Genomic DNA, 26,020 nt, shown 5'->3' on the forward strand with positions numbered 1-26,020 from the left:
GACAGGCATCACAGAGTTCCATTATTCTCTCTGTGTGCTCTCAGCACCTTTAGGGTGGGACTGGCTCCCATCTCTTCAGCATCTGTGACCAGTGATGCTATGCTTTTGAAGGGCTCAGGTGCTGAAGGCGGACAAGGATCAGATGCTTCTGAAGTTTCATGGCTGCATCTCTATGATATGACCCTGATCACAGAGCACAAGCGAGCTGCCCTCAGCCAAACAAGAGTCAGACATTCACAGAGGCTATGTGAAGACCTATGGAGTGTCCGCAGTGTATGTCGTCATCATCCTTCACAAATCTAGCAGGTATGAGGGCTTCCTGAGCACCTGCATTGTCTGGCCAGTGAAAAGGCCTCATCCCCATCATCACCGCTTTCGAGGACCTCCTCACCCTCAACCCCATGGCTGTTCAAAACCCCACCCACCTCCACCCCACTCCACCTGATCGATTGGTGGCAACTTTGCCCATTGGACTGCATGCTGTGCTCTCGGCTCAGGCACAGGCATTCCCCTAATCCACACTGCAAGTCTGCACTCTTAGCTTGAACCACAAGGGAGTCTGGTCCAAACCTGAATGGTACACTGCAGGGTGTTGTGAGCGCCTCCACCAGTGACTGCTCCATGGCCAGCTTTAGCAAGGAAATTGTACAATGTGCGCAGTCATCCAAGTGTTCCATAGTCCGCTAAGACGCTCATATTTTGCAGTCTGTGCTCAAAGGGTGAAAGCTCTGGAGCACTTGGTGGCAATTTCTTGACTCTGCGTTGCTTGAGTGGGCAGATAAGCTGGAAACCCAACTTCAATCATATCAATGGCTGCATCTGAACTGTCTCAGTTCCATTTGAAGAATGGAAAGTGTACTTAATGCATGGCCACTTCCCTCGCCCACCCTACCTCCCTGCCCCAAATGCTTGAGCACTACATTCAACTGCAGGGCAGCCCCAGCACCCCCAACAAGTCACCTCAACCGCAGGGCTGACCTTACACCCTCCTCCCCGCCAACGTGCCACAAGATTGAAGTTCAACAAACGACCTTGGTGAGCGCTGTGCAACGTTACTGTGTACGCACCTCCGAGTTCCCCTCAAAGTGCAGCCTGCCAAGTGTCCACCTTTTATGTGCTGTTGTGAAACATGTCGGCATGCTTTCCCACTGACGTGTGCGGACGTTCCACTGGTGGGGAGTGGGCGCAAATCTAGTGGGCAGGCCTAATAATGATATGCAGGTGGATTACAATGAAGCTTCCGACATCCAATGGCAGGAAATGCAGCCCACGCCGTCATGAAACCGATCGTGCCATATTGTCCGCTCATGCCACCGAACACGCCCAATGCCAGCGGGCACAGGAAATCCCGTCCATAGCCTGATCATACCAACTAATCCCTATATTGAGATATAAACTCAGTTGTTGTCAGGTGGCACACGTCAATATATTTTATACAACTCACCAACAATCAGCATAAGTTGACAAAGTCACTCTTTGATTAAATGGTTGGGTTGATTAGAAGTTGCAGAACCACAGTCATCTGTCCTATGTTCTGTAAAGGATGTGTATCTTAGTAAAGCAGCCATGTTTTAACCTTTTAATATTATTAAAAGGATTAATCTGATGATAATTTACAATGTTAAAAATCCTCAGTATTAAGGAAATAACAAGACAACAAGGTATTAATTTTTCTATGAATGGCCTGGAGTTATTACTATGGAATATAAAATAAAATATTAAACCTGAACATGTTGTCCAGTGATAATGATCCTTTAATCAAATCATTGTGTTGGAAATGAATGAGTGATTTGTAATTGGCGAGTTTTATTAGGTTTCTAGGTGGATTAATATTGTGCAAATGAATGTTTGGCAAGCATCGTTCATATTCATGTAGTGCAACCTATTAAATATAAATGAATCAACCATGACCAGACACAAAGATGTTGAGCAGATCTTTTCAAAGTTCAGTAAAGCTCTGCCTCCATATAAACCTTTTAAAGGATAGAAAATTTTTTGGCAAAATATTTTTCCCACAGAAGCTGACTATTTTCTTCTCAATGGTGTTACATGATGGTACAGATTGGCATAATTTTTATTCTGCTTGCAAATGGTTTGTCAAACTCTTCGTCATGAAAACAATGCATTTTGTGTTTTTATTTTGCATTGTTAGAATATAAAAGTGTCTGCAGGAAAAGAACCTTTTATTTTTTTGAACAAATGTCTCATTCTTTAGCGGAGTAGTCTGGTAAGAACAATTTTCCTCTGTTTTTACGTTAACAAGAAGGGAAAGGAGCAATTTAACTTGCATGTCTGCCTCTATCTTGGATAATTTTCAAACATTGGGCATTGAAATGTTGGTATGAACAGAAGGACTTATAAATCTTCCATCAAAGCCAATTGTCACACTACCTTGGAAGAGAAAATCATGTACTACAGAATCAATATATTTTACTGTGGTACATTGCTAGATTGTTGATGACCATTTCTGGTTTGGGACCCTCCACATTTGCATTCTGAAGGGTCCTAGAAGTTGATGGGTGGATTCCAATGAAACCATTTGATGGCACAATATGAGTTGTGGCTCTGTGCAGAGGCTTTGTATTGAAATTATCCTTCTGGCTTTTGGGAAAAACTCTTCCGTCCTTCTGGTGCAGTCCACTGTAACTGCTTTTGAAATCTGGAGGGATCACCAACAATTTCTTTGAGTAGGGGTGGATCCAGCACTCACTATCACACTACCAACTACTGGCACCTTGTTTTCCATAGTAATTAAGGCACCTGCCCCTATCTCTTTCAACTTAGGTGAGGTCAGCAGCAGAGGTCAGATGTCCAGTATGTGCCCCGCTGCACATTTCTGGGGCCAAACAGAAGCTGAAAATGTTGAGTATTGAGTCAACTGAAATCCAACGATTTTTCCAATTCATCCATGGTTATCTCCACATTTTTCTTCCTATGGGTATTAATTTACAAATATCCATAATAAATTTAATCTGTCATTGTTTTGCCCATTTGATCAATCAATCAAATCAATCAATTTCAGTTTATTGTCCATATGGAAATTAATTTTGAGTACATTGCTCGTTCATTAAAAAAAATACATATAAATAAATAACAATAAAAGAATGAGATGGGGTAATTTTCTGAGGTCTAACTTTAATTAAAATATGTATTAAAAACTATTCCGTTGCATTAAAATAATTGGTCAGTGAGTCCCAACCTGAGTACATATCCTCGTTCCTACATCAAACTCCTGTTGAAGATTCTTATAGAGAAAGATATAAATGAGTTCAGGAACTAATTTGATCTACATCTGAGGGATTGTAACCTTTTCCCTGAATACATCCAACAGTAATACTGAGACAAAGGGTGATTCTCATTGCTCAGGACACTTTTTGCTTTTGTCAAAATATATACAATATATTATATTATGTGCAGTGGGCCGAATTTGCCATTCCCAATCAACTGATTTTGCTCAGAATGTCAGGTGATATATATCGGCATATATTGAATGATAATCAAATGATGGAAATAAATCATCAGCTACATTTTCTGTCATTTGCCCCTCCCAGTTATCATGGCAACATTAATCTCCAGACACACCTGTTAAGCCCAGACATCCAATGTTGCTATGGCATGTAAAGTTTAAGTGGCCCAAAAGCCAATGCAATGCATCATAAATGGATTGATTGCAAGGCTTGTCTGCTTTCTATAGTTTAAAATTTTACATACGAGAGAGACCATCTGGTCCATCGTGCCTGGTCCAAACAGTAGCGTTACATGAAACATGATGATTAGATCTCCCTCCCCCAGCATGTTTATTAATTTATTCTTTCACGGGATTTGTGTGTCGCTGGCTAGGCCAGCATTTATTGCCCAACCCTAATTGCCCTTGAGAAGGTGATGGTTAGCCACTGCCTTGAACTGCTGCAGTCCATGTGGTGTAGGTACACCCACAGCGCTGTTAGGGAGGGAGTTCCAGGATTTTGACCCAGCGACAGTGAAGGAACGGCGATATATTTCCAAGTCAGGATGGCGAGTAGCTTCAAGGGGAATTTACAGGTGGTGGTGTTCCCATGTATCTGCTGCCCTTGCCTTTCTAGATGGTAGAGGTTGAGGGTTTGGAAGATGCTTTTGAAGAAGACTTGGTGAATTCCTGCAATGCATCTTATAGTTGGTACACACTGCTGTTACTGTGCATCGGTGGTGGAGAGAGTGAATGTTTAAGGTGGTGGATGGGGTGCCGATCAAGCAACCTGCTTTGTCCTGGATGGTGGTGATCCTTTCGAGTATTATTGGAGCTGCACTCATCCAGGCAAATGGCAAGTATTCCGTCGCACCCCTGACTTGTGGATGGTGGGCAGGCTTTGGGGAGTCAGGAGGTGCATTACTTGCCGTAGCTTCTGACCTGCTCTTCTAGCCGGTCTAGTTCAGTTTCTGGTAATGGTAACCTGCAGGACGCTGATAGTGCGGGATTCAGAGATGGTAATGCCATTGAATGTCATGGGGAGATGGTTAGAGTCTTTCTTGTTGGAGATGGTCATTGTCTGGCATTTGTGAGGCCTGAATGTTACTTGTCACTTATCAGCCCAAGAATTGCTGCTTATGGCACAGACTGCTTCAGTATCTGAGTAGGTGTGAATGGTGCTGAATATTATGCAATCATCAGTGAATATCCCCACTTCTGACTTTATGATGGAGGGAAGGTCATTGATAAAGCAGCTGAAGATGGTTGGGCAAAGGATACTACCTTGAGGAACTCCTGTAGTGATGTCGTGGAACTGAGATGATTGACCTGCAACAACCACAACCATCTTCCTTTGTGCTAGGTATGATTCCAACCAGCGGAGAGTTTCTCCCGACTTCCATTGACTCCAGTCTTGCTGGGGCTCCTAGATGTCATACTCGGTCAAATTCTGCCTCAATGTCAAGAACAGTCACTCTCACCTCACATTCTGTAATCTCTACTGAAAGAGGCAAAAAAAAAACCCAAGGCTAAAAACCCAGGGGGATAAAATCCACAATTTCCTCCCTGACTCCCATAGGCAACTGCAACTAGTCCAGGAGACAACATTGACCATGTTTATATCATCTGGTTTTTAATCTACCTTTTAAAGGATGTCATTTCCAACTCAGACAGGAGCTAGTTCCATTCTCATGAAAGTTTGTAGAGACTTAGCATGTGTCGTGTAACTAAGGCAACTTATACACTACCATCCTCAGCCAGCATCTAAGTTAACCCAACTCATGAATAACTTATATGCATGAATCCTGGTCTTCCCCACTCTATCAGATTTAAATAATATCTCAACAGGAACACAATACAGCCATTTAATTATTACATATTCCTCAATTAAATCACCATAAAGTCTAAGTTTTTTCACAGTGAATAGACCCAGCTTTTTATGCTTACCTGAAGAAATCAGGTTATTTAAGCTGGTCATCTTGCATCACCACTGTGGCTGCTGGCACTGCAGCACTGTGGCAGGTTTCTACAACTCTTCATAGCCATCCTCTGTGTCCTTTCCCAAGAGCCCAGAGAACCTACCATAATTATAATTATGATAAATTTGGCAAGGCCAGCAAAGTAGTTGGAGTCAGAAGCCCCCCTAGGCTGAAAATTCATCCGATTCCGGAAAAGAGGAAAATCTAGACCATTTTCCAAATCTCTAAAGTGGCAACTTATGTCCCTGTAAATTTCCTTCCATCAGCCACTACTTAGCCAATGGTAACTCGCATTGAAGCTTCCCTCCTGAAGTTAAATCTCAAGAACTGCCACTTTACTACTAATAGTCCAACCAGTTGTGTGATAGACGGCATCCTCGAATCAAGGGACAGCCAACGACAACAATCATTTGTGTGCAGAATTTTCAACTATCTGCCACTCCTCTCCCTCTATTCTGTGATCTCATGTTTTTAATTGGATTTTTACTTTTCTGTGCATCATATCCTTTTACACCATCTGTCAAGTCACTTATTAATATATCCAATCTGTTCCTCTCTTTGAGACCCAGCATGTGACATTGGGAATAATCTTAAGAAGTCTTGTTCCTTAATCTACTATAGCCATCACAAACTCATTCAACAGGATTGTTATCCTATTCTTTCATCTGTTGACTCCCACATGACTTCTGCTGTTGTTTCGCGCATTTTAGAAGTATCCTATCACTCCATTAATTCCCTGTTCTCACAGTTAGGAGGCAACTCACCATTTGAGTTACTGCTGGTAAAAAAAAGGCTATCTATCCCAGAACAATCAAATCCTCATGAACTACTCTGGCTCTGATCAATTTCACAAATGACATTCTTTGTGACTGTGACAAAGGTAAATTATCCCTCCTTGTCCTTCTTGACCTGATCTGCAGCCTTTGATGTGGTTAACCATACAATCCTCCTCCAGTGCCCATCCTGCCACACCTGGTTGCATTCTTATCTATCTAACCGTAAGCTGTACTGCATGAGCAGAATTTCTTCAAATGAAACATTGGGACGACTGAAGCCATTGTCCTTGGTCCCCACCACAAACCCCGTTCCTTTGTTACTGATTCCATCCTTCTCTCTGGCAACAGCCTAAGGCTAAACAGATGGATGACAACCTTGGTGTCATATTTCACCCTGAGATGCACTACTGACCACATATCCATGCTGTCACTAAGACCGCCTATTTCCATCTCCATAACATCACCAATTCTGCCCTGCCTCAGCTCATCTGCTAAAATCCTCATGCATGTCATTGTTACCTCTGGACTTGACTATTCCAATACACTCCTGGGGAGTCTCCCATATTCTTCCGTTTGTAAACTTGGGATCATCCAAAACTCTGCTGTCCATGTCATTACTCATACCGAGTTCTGTTCAACTTGTGCTCGTTGACCTATGTTGGCTCCAGGTCAAGCAACACCTTGATTTTCAAATTTTTCTTGTTTTCAAATTCCTCCATGCCTTGACCCTCCCTTTCTGCGTAATCTGTTTTAGCCCACAAACTTCCGAGTTACCTAAACTCTTCTAATTCTGGCCCTTTGAGCAGCCCTGATTTATTCTCTCTGCCATTGGTAGTTTTGGCTTCAGCTGCCTAAGCTCTGGAAACCTCCAAACCTCTTGTACCACACTTTCCTTCTTTACGACACTCCTTAAAATCTATCTCATTGAGCAAGCCTTCTTGTCACCCAACCTGATTTCTCCTTATGTGGCTCAATGTCCAATTTTGTTTGCTATTGCTCCACTGAAGCGCCTTGGGACACTTTACTGTGTTAAGGGCACTATATAAATATAAATTGTTTTTGTATTTTTTTTTAAGGAATGGTCCCATTTTCATAAGCCCTCAGTCCAAATTCTATGTCACTTTCTTATCACCTTCCCTGTGCAGTTGTTTTTACCCATAACATGGGTTCAAGCATTAGATACTTACTGGGCAACTCCAGACTCCCAGTGATTTCCTGCCCTGGTTTTTCCATCCCTTTCTTTTCTATTGTGTGAATATCCAATAAATTCTCCTCAGCCTCCTTGCCTCTCATTATATCCTCTCTTACTATTGAAGTGATTTCATCCTTAATCACTAAGGCTACTCCTCTTCCACCACTATTTTCCCTATCCTGTCGCCCTTATAATCTGGTAAAGATAATTCTCAGTTCTGACCTTCCTGCAGCCATGCTTCAGTATTGGTTACCATGTCATACACCCCAAGTTGAATTTGCACTGTTTGGAGTCCTTGTGACCACCCTATTTATCCTTTCACTAGAACCACTGGTCCCAGTCCAGTTCAGTGGATCCTGTCCGAATGGTAAAGTTCCTTCCTGGCAAGATTCTGGTACCAGTGTCCCATGAAATGGAACTCCCTTTTCCCACACCACTCCTTCAACCACATGTTCACCTTCCTAATCTGCTATGCCAATTTGCTTGTTGCTTGGGTAATAATCCAGAGATTATAACCTTGAGGTCCTGTTCTTTTAATTTAGCTCCTAATGCCCTTTATTTGCCAAACAGGAACTCTTACTTACTCTTCCCTATATTGTTGGTCCCATCATGGACCATAACAACTGGATCCCCCCCTCTCTTTCTCCAAAATCCTTTCAAGCCTGTTCAAGAAGTCTCTCACTCTGGCACCAGGTACACAACACATCAGTAATCTTAATCCTGTTTACAAAGGATGCTACCTGTCACCCTAACTATTGAATCCCGTACACTTAATACATTTCGCCCCCCCAACTCCAGTTCCTCCTTAGCACAGCCTCCTGCTGCAAAGTGCATCCTGGTTGTCCTTCAGACAGTCTTCTTCCTTATCCTCAGAGGTAGCAACCACATTACACCCTTTGGATAGGATCAGTTTCTGCAGATGTTCATTCACTCTCTCACCTGGATCCCCCTTCGCTCTTGGTCACCTTAACCCCATTCTGAAATTGCACCTGTCTGCGAGATGTGACCGAAGTCTGCAGCCAAATGTTCAAGACTTCTCCTCTCTTATGTGCTGGAATATCTCCTACTTGCACTGCAGCTGAATGACTGAGCTGAAGAGATTCGAGACAGAGACATTGACTGCAGATGTATTCGCTCAGAATAGTCTCACTATTCACAAACGCCCACACACTGCAGTCCACACACACAACCTGACCTGCCATATCTTAACCTAGTTAATTATATTATTTATGGCTACTTTTTAGTTTGGTGTTTAGAAAAAAGAGATGAAATACAACTCACTCTAAGCACTAAAACACTGGACAAAAAAGTTAAATAATTGTTGTCTCAAGCTTCTGCAAACCACTACAAGTATTGGAGGCAAAAAACATCTGAAGGAAATTACAATGAATAAAAATAGCTTACTATGGGACTATCTTAACTGCATGATAGAAAAACTTCACTGCTGCACTGATTCCAAAATAGTGACTTTAGTTATGGCACATTGAGAACATGTCAATTAAATTAGTGTTTAAGAAAATCAGGTAAAAAGTTATATAGGCAGCATTGTAAAGTTTTATTCATTTTGAGCATTTGTTTTATAAATGTGCAATCATTTTCATGATATTATGGACAACAAAGGTTGTTTACTCAGCCTCATAATCATCTGTTTATCAGGTGGTCTGGTTACCAGATTGGTGTGTTACCACAGAATCATAGGAAGTGGTACTTATAAATCTCCGCCAGGTTGCAACTTAAGATGGTCCTGTGCCTCTCTGAGTGACTAGGATGGAACTGAGGTGAAGATAGGTTGGCCGGTTTTGGTGCAGACAGTCCAATTTTTGATTACAATGTCTGTAATTTGTAATATGTAAGCTTGACACCGAGTAGATAATTTCAAAGCACTACCCCTGGCGCAATCCTCAATGAGCATAGGTCACAAGAATGAGCAGAGGTCAAAAAAAAAACAACAATGTTTGCTATTGGTGAGGCTCTGTACCAAAAGTAGACACTGGCAGACTTTCCCTCTAAGAGTATGTGGCCAGGACTTCTGTTTTTGGATCACGAGGCTTTGATTTTCAATCCATTAAAGTTAATGGGCAAGATGATTGTAGGCGGGCAGGTACAGAAACAGAAAACCCTGGCCTGTATTTTGAAAGTCCATTTTTACCTCTGTGCCTGTGGTTTTCAATAAAATTTCATCAGCAAGGAAGAAGCTATCAGACCTCAGTGTGTTTTCCAAAACTTTTCAGTCCTCTGTCCAGTTGCCCCTTCCAGCCGGGAAGTATGTGTACACCACAGAGAAATCCTAAAGTGGGAAAGTATGCGATGGGGAGATGGAGAGCAGTAAGAGGAAGTATCACAGCTGACTTTGATCTTTCTTGACTAAAAGTCTACTCACCAGCAATTGGGAGTGAGATTTTTGGCTAGGATTTCCCTTTTCCAGCCCAAGGGTACCGAAACTACGATTTATATTTAGTAAAACAATTGCCTTGTCAAGAATGAGAGATTTTTTCATGTCTGTGCACTTTAACTTTGACAATGAAAGCTTTGTTCACAAATCTGTCACTCTCTGACCAGGTATCTCTTCTCTCTTCCCTTTTGCTGATCACAGAGGCGCAGTCCAGTGAGTATTCCTTTATGTTCTGCTGCACGTATTTAAAATGCTTCCATTTTTGTTCATTTTGAATTTCATTTGGTTCATTGGGGGAGAGATGTCAACGGATTATGTTTGTTTCTTCAGAAAGCAACTCATGAGTTTCAACATTCAGTCACATAAAACATGTTGACAACAGCTATTACTTGGTGTTGAAGAAAGTATCAAATAAGCTCCAGTGCCCATGTTATTTTAGGATTTTTAGCTGGAAGAGGAGTTGGTGAAATTATTGAGTTCTCACCTCATACCACCGCAATTACCTTGCTGCAGAGGCGAGAGAGTTATTTGTGTTCACTGAAGGGTTCTTTTATTTGTCTTTGGAACAGGAGCAATGCTGACAAAGTTGTATTTATTGCTCAATCGTATTTTCCCCAAGAAACTGATCATGAATCTTTATCTGAACTATTACAGTACTTGCTCTGAAAGAGCAATTGTGTGGGGCATATAATAGGCAGTCAATCTAAAATTGCCTTTTTTACATGACTGCCCAAAATCAAGATTACCCTTTTGTGTCAGTGTGAGCCAAGAGCTTAAGCTTTTGAGGTGACTCTTCTACGTTGTAAATAGAGAAAATCTTTGGTGAATCATAAAGAACAGAAAACCTGCTGACTGGTTCAAGGAGACCTAAAGAAAATCACTTCAAAATATAATCAAAATAAGACAGACAAATTCAAAAATCATCTATGTAGATTTTTGAAGCATTTCTGGGAGACCTTTCTAACTCCTACCTGAGCACATGTTCATATTAATATATGTCAAGACTGAAAAACATTCTTCATGGGCAAGTCTAACATTCCAGCCAAACATATTAAACATACCAAACCTGTGATTGAACTTCTAAAGAACACATATAACATCCTTGTTTTTTGTTTCTTCTTCTATCCCTTTTCTCCTGTAGGTAGTAGTACATGGATGGGGTGCAATTATTTTTGAAAGGTAGACAAGAATTTGGGGAGATCAGGGGCAATTCTGGAATTTGGAGCAAGAATGAGATGTAACCCAGTGAGTATAACCCAGTGGATATAACCCAGTGGATATAACCCAAGGAAAACTAATTGAGGTAGACCAACTCTCTGATTGCCCCCTCCTGCCCCCAGTAAATCTACATAAAGACTGAAAACTCTGTCGCACATGGGGCTACAACCAGAATCTAACGCTATGGCCAACCAACACTTTGTTTCTGGGGCTCAAATCGCAATTTCAATTCCAGTATATGTTTAATCTGAGAGATTTTCTTTCACAATTTCAGCCTCTTCTCCTCAAATGGTGATCCCTGCTGCTTTCATGGGTGTTAGCATCCCCAACCCAGTTCCTCATCCAAGTGGCCATTCTTCTGTCATCAGTAGACTGTCTTGTCCTTAGCTGGCATTGCTGCATGAGTAAGGGTCAATAATCTTAACTGTTTTACTAGTGTTGCTGAGACCCAATTATAGCCTCCCTTCCACTACCACAGCTCAGGCCAGGGACCAAGCCTTAGATTATTGTGGTTTCTGTGGTTCAGTACTACACTTGATGGTGCATTTAATCTGACAAGTATGTGTTCTGTCTGCTTTTCTACTCAACTGTAGAAAGAAAAAGAAAGAACTTGCATTTATATAGAGCCTTTCACAATTTCAGCTTATTCCTGCCAATTTTTAAAAATTCTTTCATAGGATGTGGGCGTCACTGGCAATGCCAGCATTTTTTGCCCATCAGTAATTGCCCGAACTTAGTGGCTTCTTAGGCCATTTCAGAGGGCAGTTGTGAGTCAACCACATTGCTGTGGGTCTGAAGTCACATATAGGCCAAATCAGGTAAGGATGGCAGGTTTCCTTCCTTAAAGGACCTTAGTGAACCAGGTGGGTTTTTACAACAATTGAAGATAGTTCCATGATCGCTATTGCTGAGACTAGTCTTATATTCCAGGGGCAGGATTTTGCCCTCCTCTGGCAGGCTCGGTTTCCCAACCGCCGCCTGCAATTGGGGCTGGACCATGATTTCAGGCTGGCAGGCCAATTAAAGCCTACCCAGCGTGAAACACGCAAGGCAGCGCTCAGCACTGCCTATGTGGGGAAGGAGGGCGAGTGCGAACTTCGCACATGCGTGCGGGTGCACGGTGGAAAAGTTTCCTGAGGCACAGAGCTGCCTCAGGTAGATGAACAGTTTTCCATGTTAAAAATAAAATTTTTTAAAAGTGTCATAAAAAAGGCCCCCTCATGTGACTGTCACATGGGCAGGGACATGTTATGAATGAAGCGTTAAAATTTTTATTTTATTTTTATCTGCTGTTGGAAACTTCATCCCGCCTGTGGATGGGGTTTCCAAAAAACTGCATAGGCCATTTGGCCTTTTTCTCTGCCTGCCAACCGTAAGGCTGGACGGGTAGCGAAAAATTTCTTTCAATTATAACTTTAATGGCCTCAATAGGCCTTTCAATTGTCAACGGGCATGCTACCGACTCCTGCTTCCCCCCACCAACCGAAATATCACGTGAGTGCACGATGATGTCAGGATGCTCGCCCGACGTCATCGCGCGTCATTTTACGTTCAGTCGGGTTGGGTGCATGCCCACCTGACTAGCTTTATATTCTGGCCCAGATTTATTAACTGAATTCAAATTCCACCATGTACCCAGAGTATTCGCCTGGGTCTCTGGATTACCAGTCCAGCGACATTACCATTATGCCACCATCTCCCCCCAAACTAATTTGGATCTGTAGTTACTTTGGAAAGATAGGGAAATGTAGCAGTTAATTTGCACAAAGCATGGTTCCTCAAACAGCAGTGCGATAAAGGGCCAGATAATCTGTTTTAGAGTTGTTGATTGAGGGATAAATATTGGTCAGGTCACCAAGGAGAGCTCCTATGCTCTCTATCTTGGGATCTTTTACTCCCATCTGAAAGGGTAGTTGGGGCCTCAGTTTGATGTCTCAACCAAAAAGTGGAACCTCTGACAGTGCAGCACTCCCTCAATACTGCATTGAGTTGTCAGCCTAGATTATATCCTCAAGACCCTAGAGTGTTACATGAACCCACAGGAGAAAAGCACATTACCACTGAGACTTGGCTGACAAGGACAGAAAGCATTTCTTCAATAGCAAGCAAATCTCATCTCAAACCAAATTTCTCCCATCAGAACGCAGATGATATCCTAAGAGTCTATCCTGCCAGCAACTTCTCCTGTTCACTCTGTAAATGGGCACAAGACTAACTGGCATCAAATAGCGTAAAGCAGACCAGACTGTCTTTCCTTTTATAAAAAAAATGTAAGTCAATATTTTTTCTATCTCTTTCCAGGCAATTATCAAAAGGAACTTATCCAGTAAGTAATTATTACTAATATTATTAATAAACCAAAGTGAAGGGCCACAATGCAGCACAAGGGAAGTAAAAAAATAGTGGAGAAGGCAAAAGCAAAATACTGCACATGCTGTTTGGTGGTAAGGAGGTACTCAGCTTGTAAGAGGAAGAAAATACTGAGAGAGGTAGTGAGCTCTTGGAAGAATAAGTTAGAAGTTGTGAAATCAACACCCCTGCCTGATTTCAACACTTGGGAGAGCAGAAAAGAGAAACAGCAAATAGGATCTCGGCAGCTTAGGAGGCACAAGTAGGAATGTCTAAGTGAAAAAACAAAAACAGAATTACCTGGAAAAACTCAGCAGGTCTGGCAGCATTGGCGGAGAAGAAAAGAGTTGACGTTTCGAATCCTCATGACCCTTCAACAGAACTCATCAATGTCTAAGTGATTCCACTGGTATCAGCAATAAACTAGAGACAAAGTTTACGAAGGGAGAGAGGTCAGAGAAGGATAATTAATCAGATAACAAACTTTGATTGTCCTCATGTATTTAGTGTTGGTAGAGCCATTACTGTTGCATAAAAATTTGCTTTTTATGTGACCTAAGCCTACTATGTATTGCAAAATTCCATCTTATATTGCCTTCTTTTCCTATCACACACAATGGGAAATACTTAATTATTTAATGTGTTACATCAAATATATTTGAATAACTATTTTTTTTGAAGTTTTATAATTATATTTTACTATTAAATGTTATTATTTTAACTTCTTTGCAAGCAGAAAATAAGTTGTGTTTTTTGTGCAGGCGAAGAAATTGCTCGACCAAGACGGTCAACACCCACATCAGAAGTTGTCAGGTACGTATAACCACACATTTGTTCCACTAGACATTGAACACTATTAAACACTAATGTTTAGAAAGCACTAAAACATGGGAGTAGATTTTTGTCTGTTAAACATCACCTGGATGAAACATAGATCAAGTGAGGAGGATCACACACTTATGACAGCACCAAGTACATTTTCTTCTCAAATAATCCTGCTGAGCAGGAAATAAAATCTTTTACACAGAATACAATAAACTTTTGTCATTAAAACAGAAAATGCTGGAAATACTCAACAGGTAATGCGGTATCTGTGGAGCAAAACAGAGTTAATGGTGCAATTTAATTGAGCCTGCTGGAGTTGGCATGATGGCGAGGGGGCTAGCAGCATCAGACAGGAGTGCCTGCATCAGGTTCGCCACATTACATTCACAGCATCGATGGAACTACCCCCAATTAATTTGGGGGCGAGAAGGTTCCAATGTGTGAATCATGCCCGCCAGCGACGGCATAATAATTAAGCTCACTAATCAGCCATTTAACACTAATTATCACTGAGTGCACCAAATTTCAGTGGTAGCTCAGGGATTTAAGAGATCAAGGATCAGAGAGCCCATGGCTCTCCAGTTGGGTTTACCTCTGTCCGCACTAGGGGGAGACCCTCATTGACATGCTCTGAGTACCCAAACGAGGCTCCCAGCATCAAGGGGAGGGGGGGCATTGAAAGCCTCCTGCCTCACCTGTAACCCCCCGCTGCCCCCACCTCTCCAGTGATCACTTCTGACCTTTCATCAGAAACTTCTTGTCATCATTTTAAACTGATTATATATTCTTTTGCATCTTCTCAGACATTTTTTATCCAGCTGATGATTATGGCAGGAAATGGAATGGGGAACGGGGGTATTCTTAGCACATGGGAAGTAATACCAAAGCCCTTTGCCATGTATCACCCCGCTGAGTTTGCAGTCTGAACCCTGCCATCATAACTTTAATCGTTGGCAGGTTTACTGCAACATAAACAAGCTCTGTCCTATTGCTCTTAGGGGAAGTTTTAGATTGGATGTTCACTCTCTAGGGGCAGAATTTTGCCCTTGTCAGGCAGCCTTAGCGGGGGCGGTCAGGAATCCAACTGCTGCCCACGATCAGGGCCAGACCACGATTTCATGCTGGCAGGCCAATTAAGGCCCGTCCAGCGTGATACGCACACGACAGCACTCAGCACTGTCTAGCTGGGGGGAGGGACGGCGAGCGCGAACTTCACGCATGCACGTGGGTACACGCTGGAAAAGCTTCCCGAGGCACTGGGCTGCCTCAGGGAGATGAACAGTTTTGAACATTAAAAATAAAGATTTTTAAAATGTTATAAAACACATCCCCTCATGTGACTCTGTCACATGAGCAGGGACATGTTATAAATGAATTGTTAAAATTTCTATTTTAATTTTATTTGCTGTTGGAAACCTCATCCTGCCCGTGGATGAGGTTTCCTAAAAAAATGCAAAGTCCGCTTTGCCTTTTCGCCTGCCCGCTAACCGTACGGTTGGACGGACAGCAAAAAATTTCTTTCAATTATAACTTTAATGGCTTTAACAGGCCTTTTAATTGTCAGCAGGCGTGCTGCCAACTCCCACACATGCCTGCCAACCGAAATACCGCACGAGTGCATGATGACATCGGGACGCTTGCCCAACGTTATTGGGCATCATTTTATGCTCGGTGGGTTGGGTGCACGCTGCCCAACCAGCATTGTTTTCTGGCCTTCATTTGTGTACTAGACACTACACAATTGAAGAAGAATGTTTTCTATTTTGGATCAATCCGATCAAACTCAGAAATGTATTTATTTGTTGAGACTTTGGAGTAAAAAACAAGTAAGTCTAGTGACCATTGGGCCACAACTTTTCATCAGAAGCCCTATCCCATTGGTAAAGACATAATTTTGCCTATTGTAATGCTGCTGCATCTTACTTAGCTTGCTCTCAAATACCAATTTCTGCCGAGCCTGTAAATGACAAAGTATATTGTAAGTTATAGGAGCTGACCGTAAGAACAACACAAGTCAAATAGCATTAGACATGACTGAATTATCCCACTATTCCTCTTCAAGTCCATTTCTTTAGTGTAATTTTCAATCTCATTGCTTTTAATTCACAGATAAAGGCTCTTAATATTTTAAGTCCAGCTATTACTATTCACATTGTATAACCTGTACAAGTGTGAAGTGAACTGGTTTAGAAAATGTTTTTGTGGCTAAACTAATAGCCAGTTAAAAGCTTGTTTATAATTAAGAAATTGCTGGTCGAAAGTATTAAGTATTTTCTCAAGTTACAATATAAGATAAAATGAATATGAAAATGACCAGTCTAACTTCCTGCTCTGATTAATGTCCTTAATACAGTAATTGCAGAATGATTTTAGAAGCCCATTTTATTTTGAAGTTTGTTATGGATTTTGCTAACTGTAGCTGAATGATATTCAGAATTTTGCCTGATGCTCTAGCCCCAGCTTCCCTTCACTTACATCTGTTGGACTTTCTGCTCTTCGTTTCTCTACCTCTCTCTTCATAGTTATGATGTGTTTTCAGAGTTGGAATTTAATGCTGCTCCAGCTCCTCATTTCCAATTTGAGAAAGGCACAGAATGCTCAAAGCAACCAAGCTTATCCAAGCAGCAAGTGAAAGGGCTCTATTAAAACTACAGGACTCAGGGTTTTCATGGAATTATTCTTCATGTTGTTTTGTACTTCTCCTTCCCCGAGGGCAGATGGTTTAACTCTATGTGCTAATGAAGTGAAACTGTGAACCAAGATCTAAGACCCATCAATCCTTGGTGCAATATGTCTGAAGATTCCTCAGGGGTAACACTCATATGCAGAACACTGTCTAGGCCTGTGGTCCTTAATAAAAAATTAATAAGAAACATTGATTTAGGCTGAGCAAGATGTAGTGATTCTCAGCTGCACTTAATTTCCTTTTTCTCAACCTCTAACTATCAATTTCTTCCTTTCTCATTTCTTTTTCTCTTCTCCTAGTAGTAAGAAGGGGCCAGAGGATACAGCATCTCTGATCCCACTCTTTGGCCCACCACTGGAGTCAGCTTTCGAAGGCATAAAATCAGAAGGTACTTCACACACAATGCCTGAACCAACAGTGACTAAATCTGCATGTACAAATACACAGTGTGATAATGTAAAGAACATTATTGCATATCATGTCTTTTTAATGGATAGCTTTTCATGCTTCAACATCACCAAACATATTTTCAAGCAGATAGTGCAGCTTTAAATTTATCATGCTACACATTTGGTTGGTGTCTGACATTCTTGGCTTGACGTGTACTTGTTGAGGTTTTTGGCTTAGCACCAACGGATAAATCAGCATTGATTTCCACTGAGGATGCAAGAGAAAAAAGGAAGTAAAATGTGTTCGATAGCAATAATGAGAGAATAGCTTTAAGTAAGGTATAGCTTCCCAAGTGAATAATAAGCAAACTACCGAAGATGAAGATTAACATCTGATGCTCTGTAATATATAGGATTGATGTGAAGTGACGTACAGAGCCAAGATGTGGATGTGACTAAAGATAAATACTTTTATCTGATATTTTCACCTTATTGGTTTCTTTCTGTTATGTACTTATGAGGTTCAAAACCGGTTTCACTCACAGAAAATGGTGCCGCTTATTAAATACACAACTCAAGGTTATTTGTGCTTGGGTGTGAATTGTTCAATCTCAAGAGTGGAAGATCTGAATTCCAATGAGGGGGTTGGAAAATTAACATTTGTGTGACACCTAATATACCAAGAGAATGGTGGTGTTACTGGCCTCTGCTAAGACATATGTTTGCCTCTCTGGTCAGGTACAGGCAGGTGAGTGCTCTGAGCTGCCTCCACCCCCAACATTTGTGCCAAAAGGTTTGTCATTGGTCCCTTGTTCTAAGAGAGGCCAAAGAGATAATGGCCACAGTTATGGGAGGTTTGGGCAGCCCTCTCCACATGGGCAGGCAGGCACCAGACACTCCAACAGACATGGGCAGGCGGGTGACTGAGCAGTGCCTGAGTAGTCCTCCCATTGACCCAGCAAACTCCAGCAAGACATCTGGCATAATCTTGGCTTAACAGCTGGGATCAAGGAATCTTGAATCAAAAATTTTGTTAGTTTGGACTTCTGATGAACTATGGAGTTTGTGCAATCTATTGTTTGTAAAATATATTGTTCATGCAGTACATTTATGCCCTGTGTTAATTTTGTTGGCTGACTTTGTCCATGTCTTAAAGCGGTCATTGATCAGCCTGAGATTTGGGGGCCAATCCAAGCCATTGATTCCGAAAGACAGTCATCATTGACGACACGGTCATTTCCTATTGGAAGTAAGTTCACAGTAACCACATTAATTCTGAAACAGGATCGTTAGAGTTTAGAGAACAAGCATTTGAACTGAATATGTAATTAAACAATTATTAACGGCAGCGTGTATGTTACTGCTGAGTAATAGACACCAATGTAAGATGAGCCATCCTGTATTACATTTAGCTGAACTCTGTTATTTACAAATACAATATATATTCACTTTTTGTTTGCTGTAATTATTTATTTAGACCATGTTTTGAGATTGAGCTATTCTTGAGAGACCCACTGCAGTCCTATTGTTGATAAAAACCATAAACTCAGATTGACAAACCCTATGGTAAAGAGGCTTGGGAGCTATGAACACAAAATTCATCCAAAATATATAATGAAGAGCATGCCCAAGAGTTTAGAGCAGATGAATGATCTTGAGTCCTTTATGTACAATTATGTCATTAGATTTGAATCATTTGTCCACAAGGATTCAATCAGAGTCAGGATGGTGGTGTTGAACCATTTGCTCCAGCAATGTATCTCTGACTAAACAAAAGAGTGCCTGGCCACTCTGCCATAATGACATTTCCAGTCTTGCTGCTGTGCTTGTTGGGTTTATGCTGTGACCTCAAGTCCTTTGGGGACTGGTCCTTAACAGCAGCTAATTTTAAAGAGAATTTTTGACCATAGGATTGATTTTAACTCAGAACCTAGAGCCAGTGACCAGAATCAGTGATGATGTCAGGCCAGCATTCACTGGTAATGCATTCAAATATCTGCAGAAATGAATCCCTAGCAAAGCAGGTTGATCTGAATTTTTATGAGGGACTCATTCTTTATGGTCTACTGTCCACAAGCATGGCAATGACAAAGTTGCCACGCACACAGGAACCTGACCTCCAACCAAAATCTTGCTAGGCATGGCATTGTCGTGACTGCAGACGTTACCATAGCACTTAACCATCAGGGTGCCACAGATACATTAGTAATGCTATTATCCAATCTATACATAGGAAAAAGGAAAGACTTGCATTTAAATTGCAGGTCTAATGACCTCAGGACATTTTAGCAAGCATTTTATAACCAATCAATTTTGGAAGCCTAGTCACTGTTGTAACATAGGAAACAAGAGGTAGCCAATTTTCACCCAACAAGATCCCACAAACAGAAACAAGTAAATGACCAGATAATATGTTTTAGTGATGTTGTTGACGGATAAATGTTGGTCAGGTCACCAGGGAGAACTAGCTATTCTGATTTGAAATAATACCATAATACTAATAATAGAGCAGTACACCTTGCTCTAACTCACTATCTGAAACCCTTCAAGTGGAAATACCAAATCAGGTGTTTTGCAGAATAAGATATTAGATATGTGTTAGACATATCTGGTCCACTGACAGGTGGAGGAAAACGTGTGACTTTACTGGGAACGCATCAATGCTATTTAGATAATAAAACAAGATTCTTATGGCAACCTCTAATCAGCAATACTTAAGGTCCTTTTATGCCAAATGCACATGAGCTCAAGATGCATGGCCAAAATATCATTCCCACCATTGCAATCTGCTATAGCTCCAGTCAGAATATTCATTATAGAAAATGCATCTAGGCTGAGGACCTCTGTTATTGGAGACTCACTGCAGGTGACTCTGGAATGATCACTCGCTACTCAAATTTTTGGTTTGGCCAAACAGTGAGTGTTGTTACATGCTTTTCCCTTAAGTGGTTAGGAGTAGCTGCATTGATTCAGCTAGTGGAGTCCGTACTTATCCCAGACTTGGCAGCATGTTCGACAAACGCATAAATGAAAGCCTGAAATGTCAGATATATGAATCTTTTTGTAGGAAAGCCCTGTCAGAATTCCTGAACTCAAATAATTGATCAATCACTAGCTTTCTGCTCACCCATTATTGTTTCCATTTCCACCCCATCACTGGCATTTGCCATTCGTTCAGTGCTACCTTTTGCAACTAACTAAGGGGCAACACCTCCCCATATGCACCCCCCCCCCCCCCACCCCAACCCACCCACCAGCTCTGCCCCCTGTTCCTTAACATAGCACCTAGAAACTAAGCATTTCCTAGAGGTCACAGGGACAGATATCAGGTCCTATGTGTTATGCTACTGCAGTAAAATCTACCGTTATTGCCAGTGTCAATCTCAGCTCAGTTAGTCAGAAAGTTGTGGGTTCAAGCCCCACACTGGTGCTTGAAAACCTCACCTAGGCTGATTCTTCAGTATGATTCTGGAAAAAGTGCAGTGTTGTTAAAAGGTTGTGTATTGTGGATGAGACATTCAACTCAGACACCATCTGCCTGTTCAGATGAATGGAAAAGATCTGGTGTCACTTTATCAAAGCAAGCACAGAGTTTTCTAAAAAAAAAATTAACTGCTTATTCACTCGTTTGTTTTGTGCAAAATTAGCTGCTGTGTTTTCCCACAAAACAACAGTGACTAGACTTCAAAATTGGTGAAATGTGCTATGATTGCAAATTATTTCTCCACCCTATGTCTGATGTGTTACTGATTCCCTGATTGCAAAAGTCATTTTTTAGAAGATATATAAATTATTAATGTCATTATTCCTTTAACTTTAAATGTGTAAAATTCAACAAATAATGTTTAACTTTTGTTCCAATCCCCATAGACTGATAACTTTTTAAAAGGTATTTAAATTTCAATAACCAACTGAAAAAGATCATACAACAAGATTTCGAATTTCAAGACTTTTACTGTAACAAACTAAAAGCAACATTGACTAACGTTATTTTTGTAGGCATTTTAAATTACAGAAAATATCCCCCATGTGACTTTTAACACTACCAACAATCCCACACTGTGGTTATACTTTACTCTGTCCCTTAAGTGAACACCTTACTCTCCCGGCACCAGTCCAAAGCTATTCTCTGCTTAATGGCCTGCTTACTTCTCCTGGCCAGGTAACTTCTGATCCCCAAAATGACTTTCACGGTGAGGGTACCCTGAAAGTTCAACCCTCTAGCCAAAGTTAGGTAAATCTCCCAGCCTTGTTTAAATCCTCACGAACAGAGCCTCTTCAATGAGCTCCCACCCTCCTTTTGCTGAATAATAAGACAACATTTTCTCTACTTCAGGTGCAGAATTGGCTATCTCTCTCCCTTTCTCCCTCTCTCACTTCCTCTCTCTCTCTCTCTCGCTTTCTCAGATTTTGGCAGTCCTCCTTGTATCTGTATGTTTCAGGGATATCTTCAAAAAACCCTGTATCCTGATACTGCAATAACTTGCTATGGATGTTTCCCCTCTCAAAGCCCATCTCCAAGGCAACATGAATGACATGGGCCCTATATCCAGGTAGAAATGTTAATGAGCTATCCTCCAGACCCAAAATTTATTTCTAGCTTGACATTAAGTAGACAATTTAAACTATAACTGTTTATAAAACCTGACATCCCTAATACCTCCCTATGAAACTTGGAGACTAACAATCTACCCACAGTCAGCATAGATGCTCTTGCCACTGTCTACAGGTGCGAACATCTTGCACTTTCTCCCAGTAAAACAACCTGGTTCCCACTTTAACCTTTATCAACCAAGTCACCAAAGCTTGTTGCCGGACAGAAATCAGAGCAGATTACATGACCCACTAATTTCTACCTGAAATTAGACAAACAGTCCCAAACCTTATAAATTTTATATTTGTAACACTTTGATATCACATCTTGTTTTTTTGTGTGGTTTCCCCTTGCAGCTCCTCCTCCACTTCCTCCAAAAAATGTTCCAGCCACACCACCTCGCACAGGGTCACCACTGGCAGAGAGTTCAGGTAGGGCTTTGTAGTTTAGTGCTTTGTAGCATTTAGGTATAATATGGCCAGCTTGACATTTACCTATTCTGCAGCCTTTTTAGTGGAATCGGCTTATGTGGAGCAAATGTCAGCATAGAGAGGTTGGGCTGAATAGCCTGTTTCTGTGGTATAGACTCAATGTAATCTGAATAGCCATAAATTAACATATAACACAATGGAGAAATGCTGCTCTAATTGTAAATGACCTTTTATCTCAGCTCACATTTGCGTATAAACTATTTTTCAAATTATGTAGTACATAATCTAGGTGGTTTCTTTGCTACACCTTACAGCCTTTGCTTCAAACTTTGAAGAACACTGTATTTTGAAGATCTCCACCCAGTGCACTCAGTAAGCGTACCTCTTAGCGTAGAACTGAGTTGTGCACCCCAACACAATCCCAGGTTCATTCTTGATGTGCTGTGTTAACTGATTTGAGTCAGGATGCTGAGGATGCTACAAAGGATTCAGCACCTCTTAGGGAGGAGAAAAAAATCTGCCAGTATCCCACTGAAGTATCTAGTGTTCCCTGCTGGAAAGTGCTTATGTGACTGTCAGACAAGGATATGCATTACATGGTAGAATAAGGCACTGACACTCACTGTTTAGGCTCTGGCATGAAGAAAGGTCACTTGGGCAAAGTACTAAAGGGTAGCCAGTACTTCCAGAGGGGTAGCAGTTGGCAGAGTGTTAGGAAAAATCCATTTTCTTCACTGTTGAAAAAAATGCTTCAAATCTGGTTCTTTGTTAATATTGAATTGTTCAGTCTTTTGACACTGAATGTATATGTTCTTGAGTTTTACTTTGTGTTTAACCTTTTGTTTTTTTGATTCCTGATTTTTTCACTCTTGAATTTTGAACTTAAGACCACACTAGCCTGAAAGGCACCAAATCAGACCTTGATGCAGCAACACAGCAACCTTTACCGAATTCAGCCCATGGGACTGTAGGGAATGACCAGGGCACCGCAGAGGCCCAGCCTGACAAACTCTTATCTATCAATGACCTGGATGATATTTTTGGCCCAGTTGCGTCTCACAGATCTGGAGTCGTCCTGTCGAAGAATAAGTGGATCGATTTCTCTGATCAACCTGCCCATGACAAGGTTTCACCAGTGGCTCTGAGTGAAAACAGGTCCCTCGATGCCCCTCCAAGCATTCCTGTGCCTCTCGACCATGATGGGAGTGAGAAAAATAGTTCTGAGCAGGTTTTAGTCAAGAGCGAAAAGAGCGAGTCGTCCTCCTCCCTGAAAGAGCTGGCTATGGGGCAAAAGACCACGCCCCCTCCCCCTCCACCTCCTACCTACAGGACAGTGGTATCGTCTCCAGGACCCAGTTCAGGCAGTGGCGTGTCCAGCAGCAGTGGTACGTGGTGTTTGGCTGAACACTGCACTCGCATGCCCACACTGGAGCCTGTTGCCGCTGAGAAGCCTCGATGGCAGCAACATGACTGGCTCCTTCCTGCTTCTGTCCTGTTGTATTTGTGCTGTACCATTCTGTGCTAAGCTCTGCTATTTCTATGTTCTTTTGAAGGCACAAGAGTCTGCAGTGACATTTCACCTGCCCCTCCCCACAAAAGCTTCACCTCTAACCTTATATCGAAACTGGCCGACAGGTTCTTATGCTATATATATAGGGTATTGCACAGCTTGCAGTGTGTTCCAAACCAGCAACTCATCAAGAGATTCCAAAAACCTGCATAAACTGTGAGAAATGTGTTCAAGTGTTACTTTTTAAGCATCATTTCCAAGTGCGTTTTGATGGCCCAATGAGCAACTGCTCCATTGCACTAGTGCTACAATTGGCCACATCCCCTCTGCCCACTCCACAGGCTACAGGCAGGATATATTAACCAAGCTTCCAATTTCAAATTATTATCTAGTAACACTCTGCCTGCCGCCCATCCATTAGGAAAATCTACACATATTGATTTCTGAAGAGGGTAAGATTAGGTGCAGGTGCAGTGCTCCCATAGTCTGATAATCTTTCACACCTCATTGCACAAACACAAATAATGGTCAATTGTATGAGGTGGAATAGTTAAAAAAAACTTACAAAACCTGGTTTAAAAATAAAAAACTGTGGAAGCTGGAAATCCAAAACAAAAACAGAAATACTGGAAAAACTCAGCAGGTCTAGCAGCATCGGTGGAGAAGAACAAAGTTGATGTTTCGAGTTGAAGGGTCATGAGGACTCGAAATGTCAACTTTGTTCTTCTCCACCGATGCTGCCAGACCTGCTGAGTTTTTCCAGGTATTTCTGTTTTTGTTTTATAAAACCTGGTATTAGATTGGATTTTTATCTCTCAAAAGTATATTGACAAACCTATACAAGAGGCCTCAAATGGGAATACACCTGTGGTCAGTAAAATATCCCTTTTATTCAATGCATCCCCATTATTATGTTACTGATATGACAGCAGGTCTTATGCGGGGACCTACAACTTGAGTTCTGTTCTCCCCTCTTTGTGTGCTGCTGAGTTCATTGGAGGGTTAATAAAATAGAGGTCATGTTTTCTGCTCTCTACAACTGCAGCTCTCTAGGCTTACAGAGTCAAGTCCTGGACATCATCAGAGACACAAAGCTCACAGCTTTATAATTATAACAAAATGTTGGTGTCTCATTTTCACTTGATTGCTGTCAGTGAAGCATTATCATTATAAATAGAACTTAAGAACTGCAATAAGATTGAACTTCCCCAATAGCCTGGTGGGTAATTGGTGTGACACTGAAACACGCTGACTGAGAAAGACCAAGGTTTGAACTCTGGCCTGTGTTGCTTTTATTGACTGCAGTGAAGGACTGAATGTCAGTGTTACCAGCATGAACAATTTATTCCTGAGTCTAATGATTTGAAGAAGCTTTTTTAAATGAATCTGCTTTGACAGGAAATTTCACTTAAATTCCTGCATGAACCATGAGTGAATGGTGAATGTTGCCAATGCTACAAATTTCACCTCTCCAAAACAACTTCCTGTCAGCCAATTTCTATCACCTCCCTAAGACCCCTCCTGTTGTGTAATTAGATCACATCTGTGTCTTGCTGAGTGCATATTTTCTTCATTGATTTATAACCATAACATGAGTTTATGGTTATATGGCTTTTTGTCCCAATGTTGCAGCTTCCATTATTTGTTTGTATATCAATCTTCTTTCACAAATATAGATGAAGGGGATGTGGATGAAAAAGTATACTCATTTGATGAGGAATTGTATTGCCTATTGTGGTGCTGAGTCACACAGATTGGTAAATTCCAGATTGATCTGTATAGAGTTAGCTGATCACAGTTAGACTGTTAGAGTTACCTTTGGTGTCCTTAAGCTGGGAGGAGAAAACTCAGGTATGGTTCCCATTCCTGACTGCCATCCTGTGAATTGGAAGTTAATGGGCGTGACTTGGCGATGGTTTAAATATGGAATGGGCTGCCCATTATACAGCAAGGCCGATTTCCTCTTCCATTGACTTCAATGGAAATTAATATAAGGCTGGCTTCCATAATGAACTGCTAAATTGATGTCATCATTTTACACCATAACCAAAAGTTGAAATTCTCCCCACACATACCATTTGTGGACATTAGGCTTGATAGTGTGCACAGTTGAATAGTCTGCCAATACTTGCGGTTTAACCTCACATATATGAAGAACAGCAAGAGACAGCACTTAAGAAGAGGAGAAAAAAAATTAAATAAATTAAAAATAACTGATAAAGATTTGCCCTAAT

General features: G+C 41.4%; 1 protein-coding gene across 1 annotated transcript in view; it reads left to right on the top strand.

The window, feature by feature from the left end:
- The window catches only part of sgip1a (SH3GL interacting endocytic adaptor 1a), a 208,113-nt gene that overhangs the window by 123,776 nt on the left and 58,317 nt on the right, over window positions 1-26,020 (top strand). The window contains exons 8-13 of the mRNA XM_041208987.1: window positions 13,304-13,328; window positions 14,113-14,164; window positions 17,165-17,250; window positions 18,408-18,500; window positions 22,202-22,276; window positions 23,164-23,661. Of these exons, the coding sequence (XP_041064921.1) occupies window positions 13,304-13,328; window positions 14,113-14,164; window positions 17,165-17,250; window positions 18,408-18,500; window positions 22,202-22,276; window positions 23,164-23,661 (829 nt within the window). The remainder of the gene's footprint in view (window positions 1-13,303; window positions 13,329-14,112; window positions 14,165-17,164; window positions 17,251-18,407; window positions 18,501-22,201; window positions 22,277-23,163; window positions 23,662-26,020) is intronic.

The sequence above is a fragment of the Carcharodon carcharias genome, chromosome 16 (genome assembly GCF_017639515.1).
Source record: "Carcharodon carcharias isolate sCarCar2 chromosome 16, sCarCar2.pri, whole genome shotgun sequence".
NCBI lineage: Eukaryota > Metazoa > Chordata > Chondrichthyes > Lamniformes > Lamnidae > Carcharodon > Carcharodon carcharias.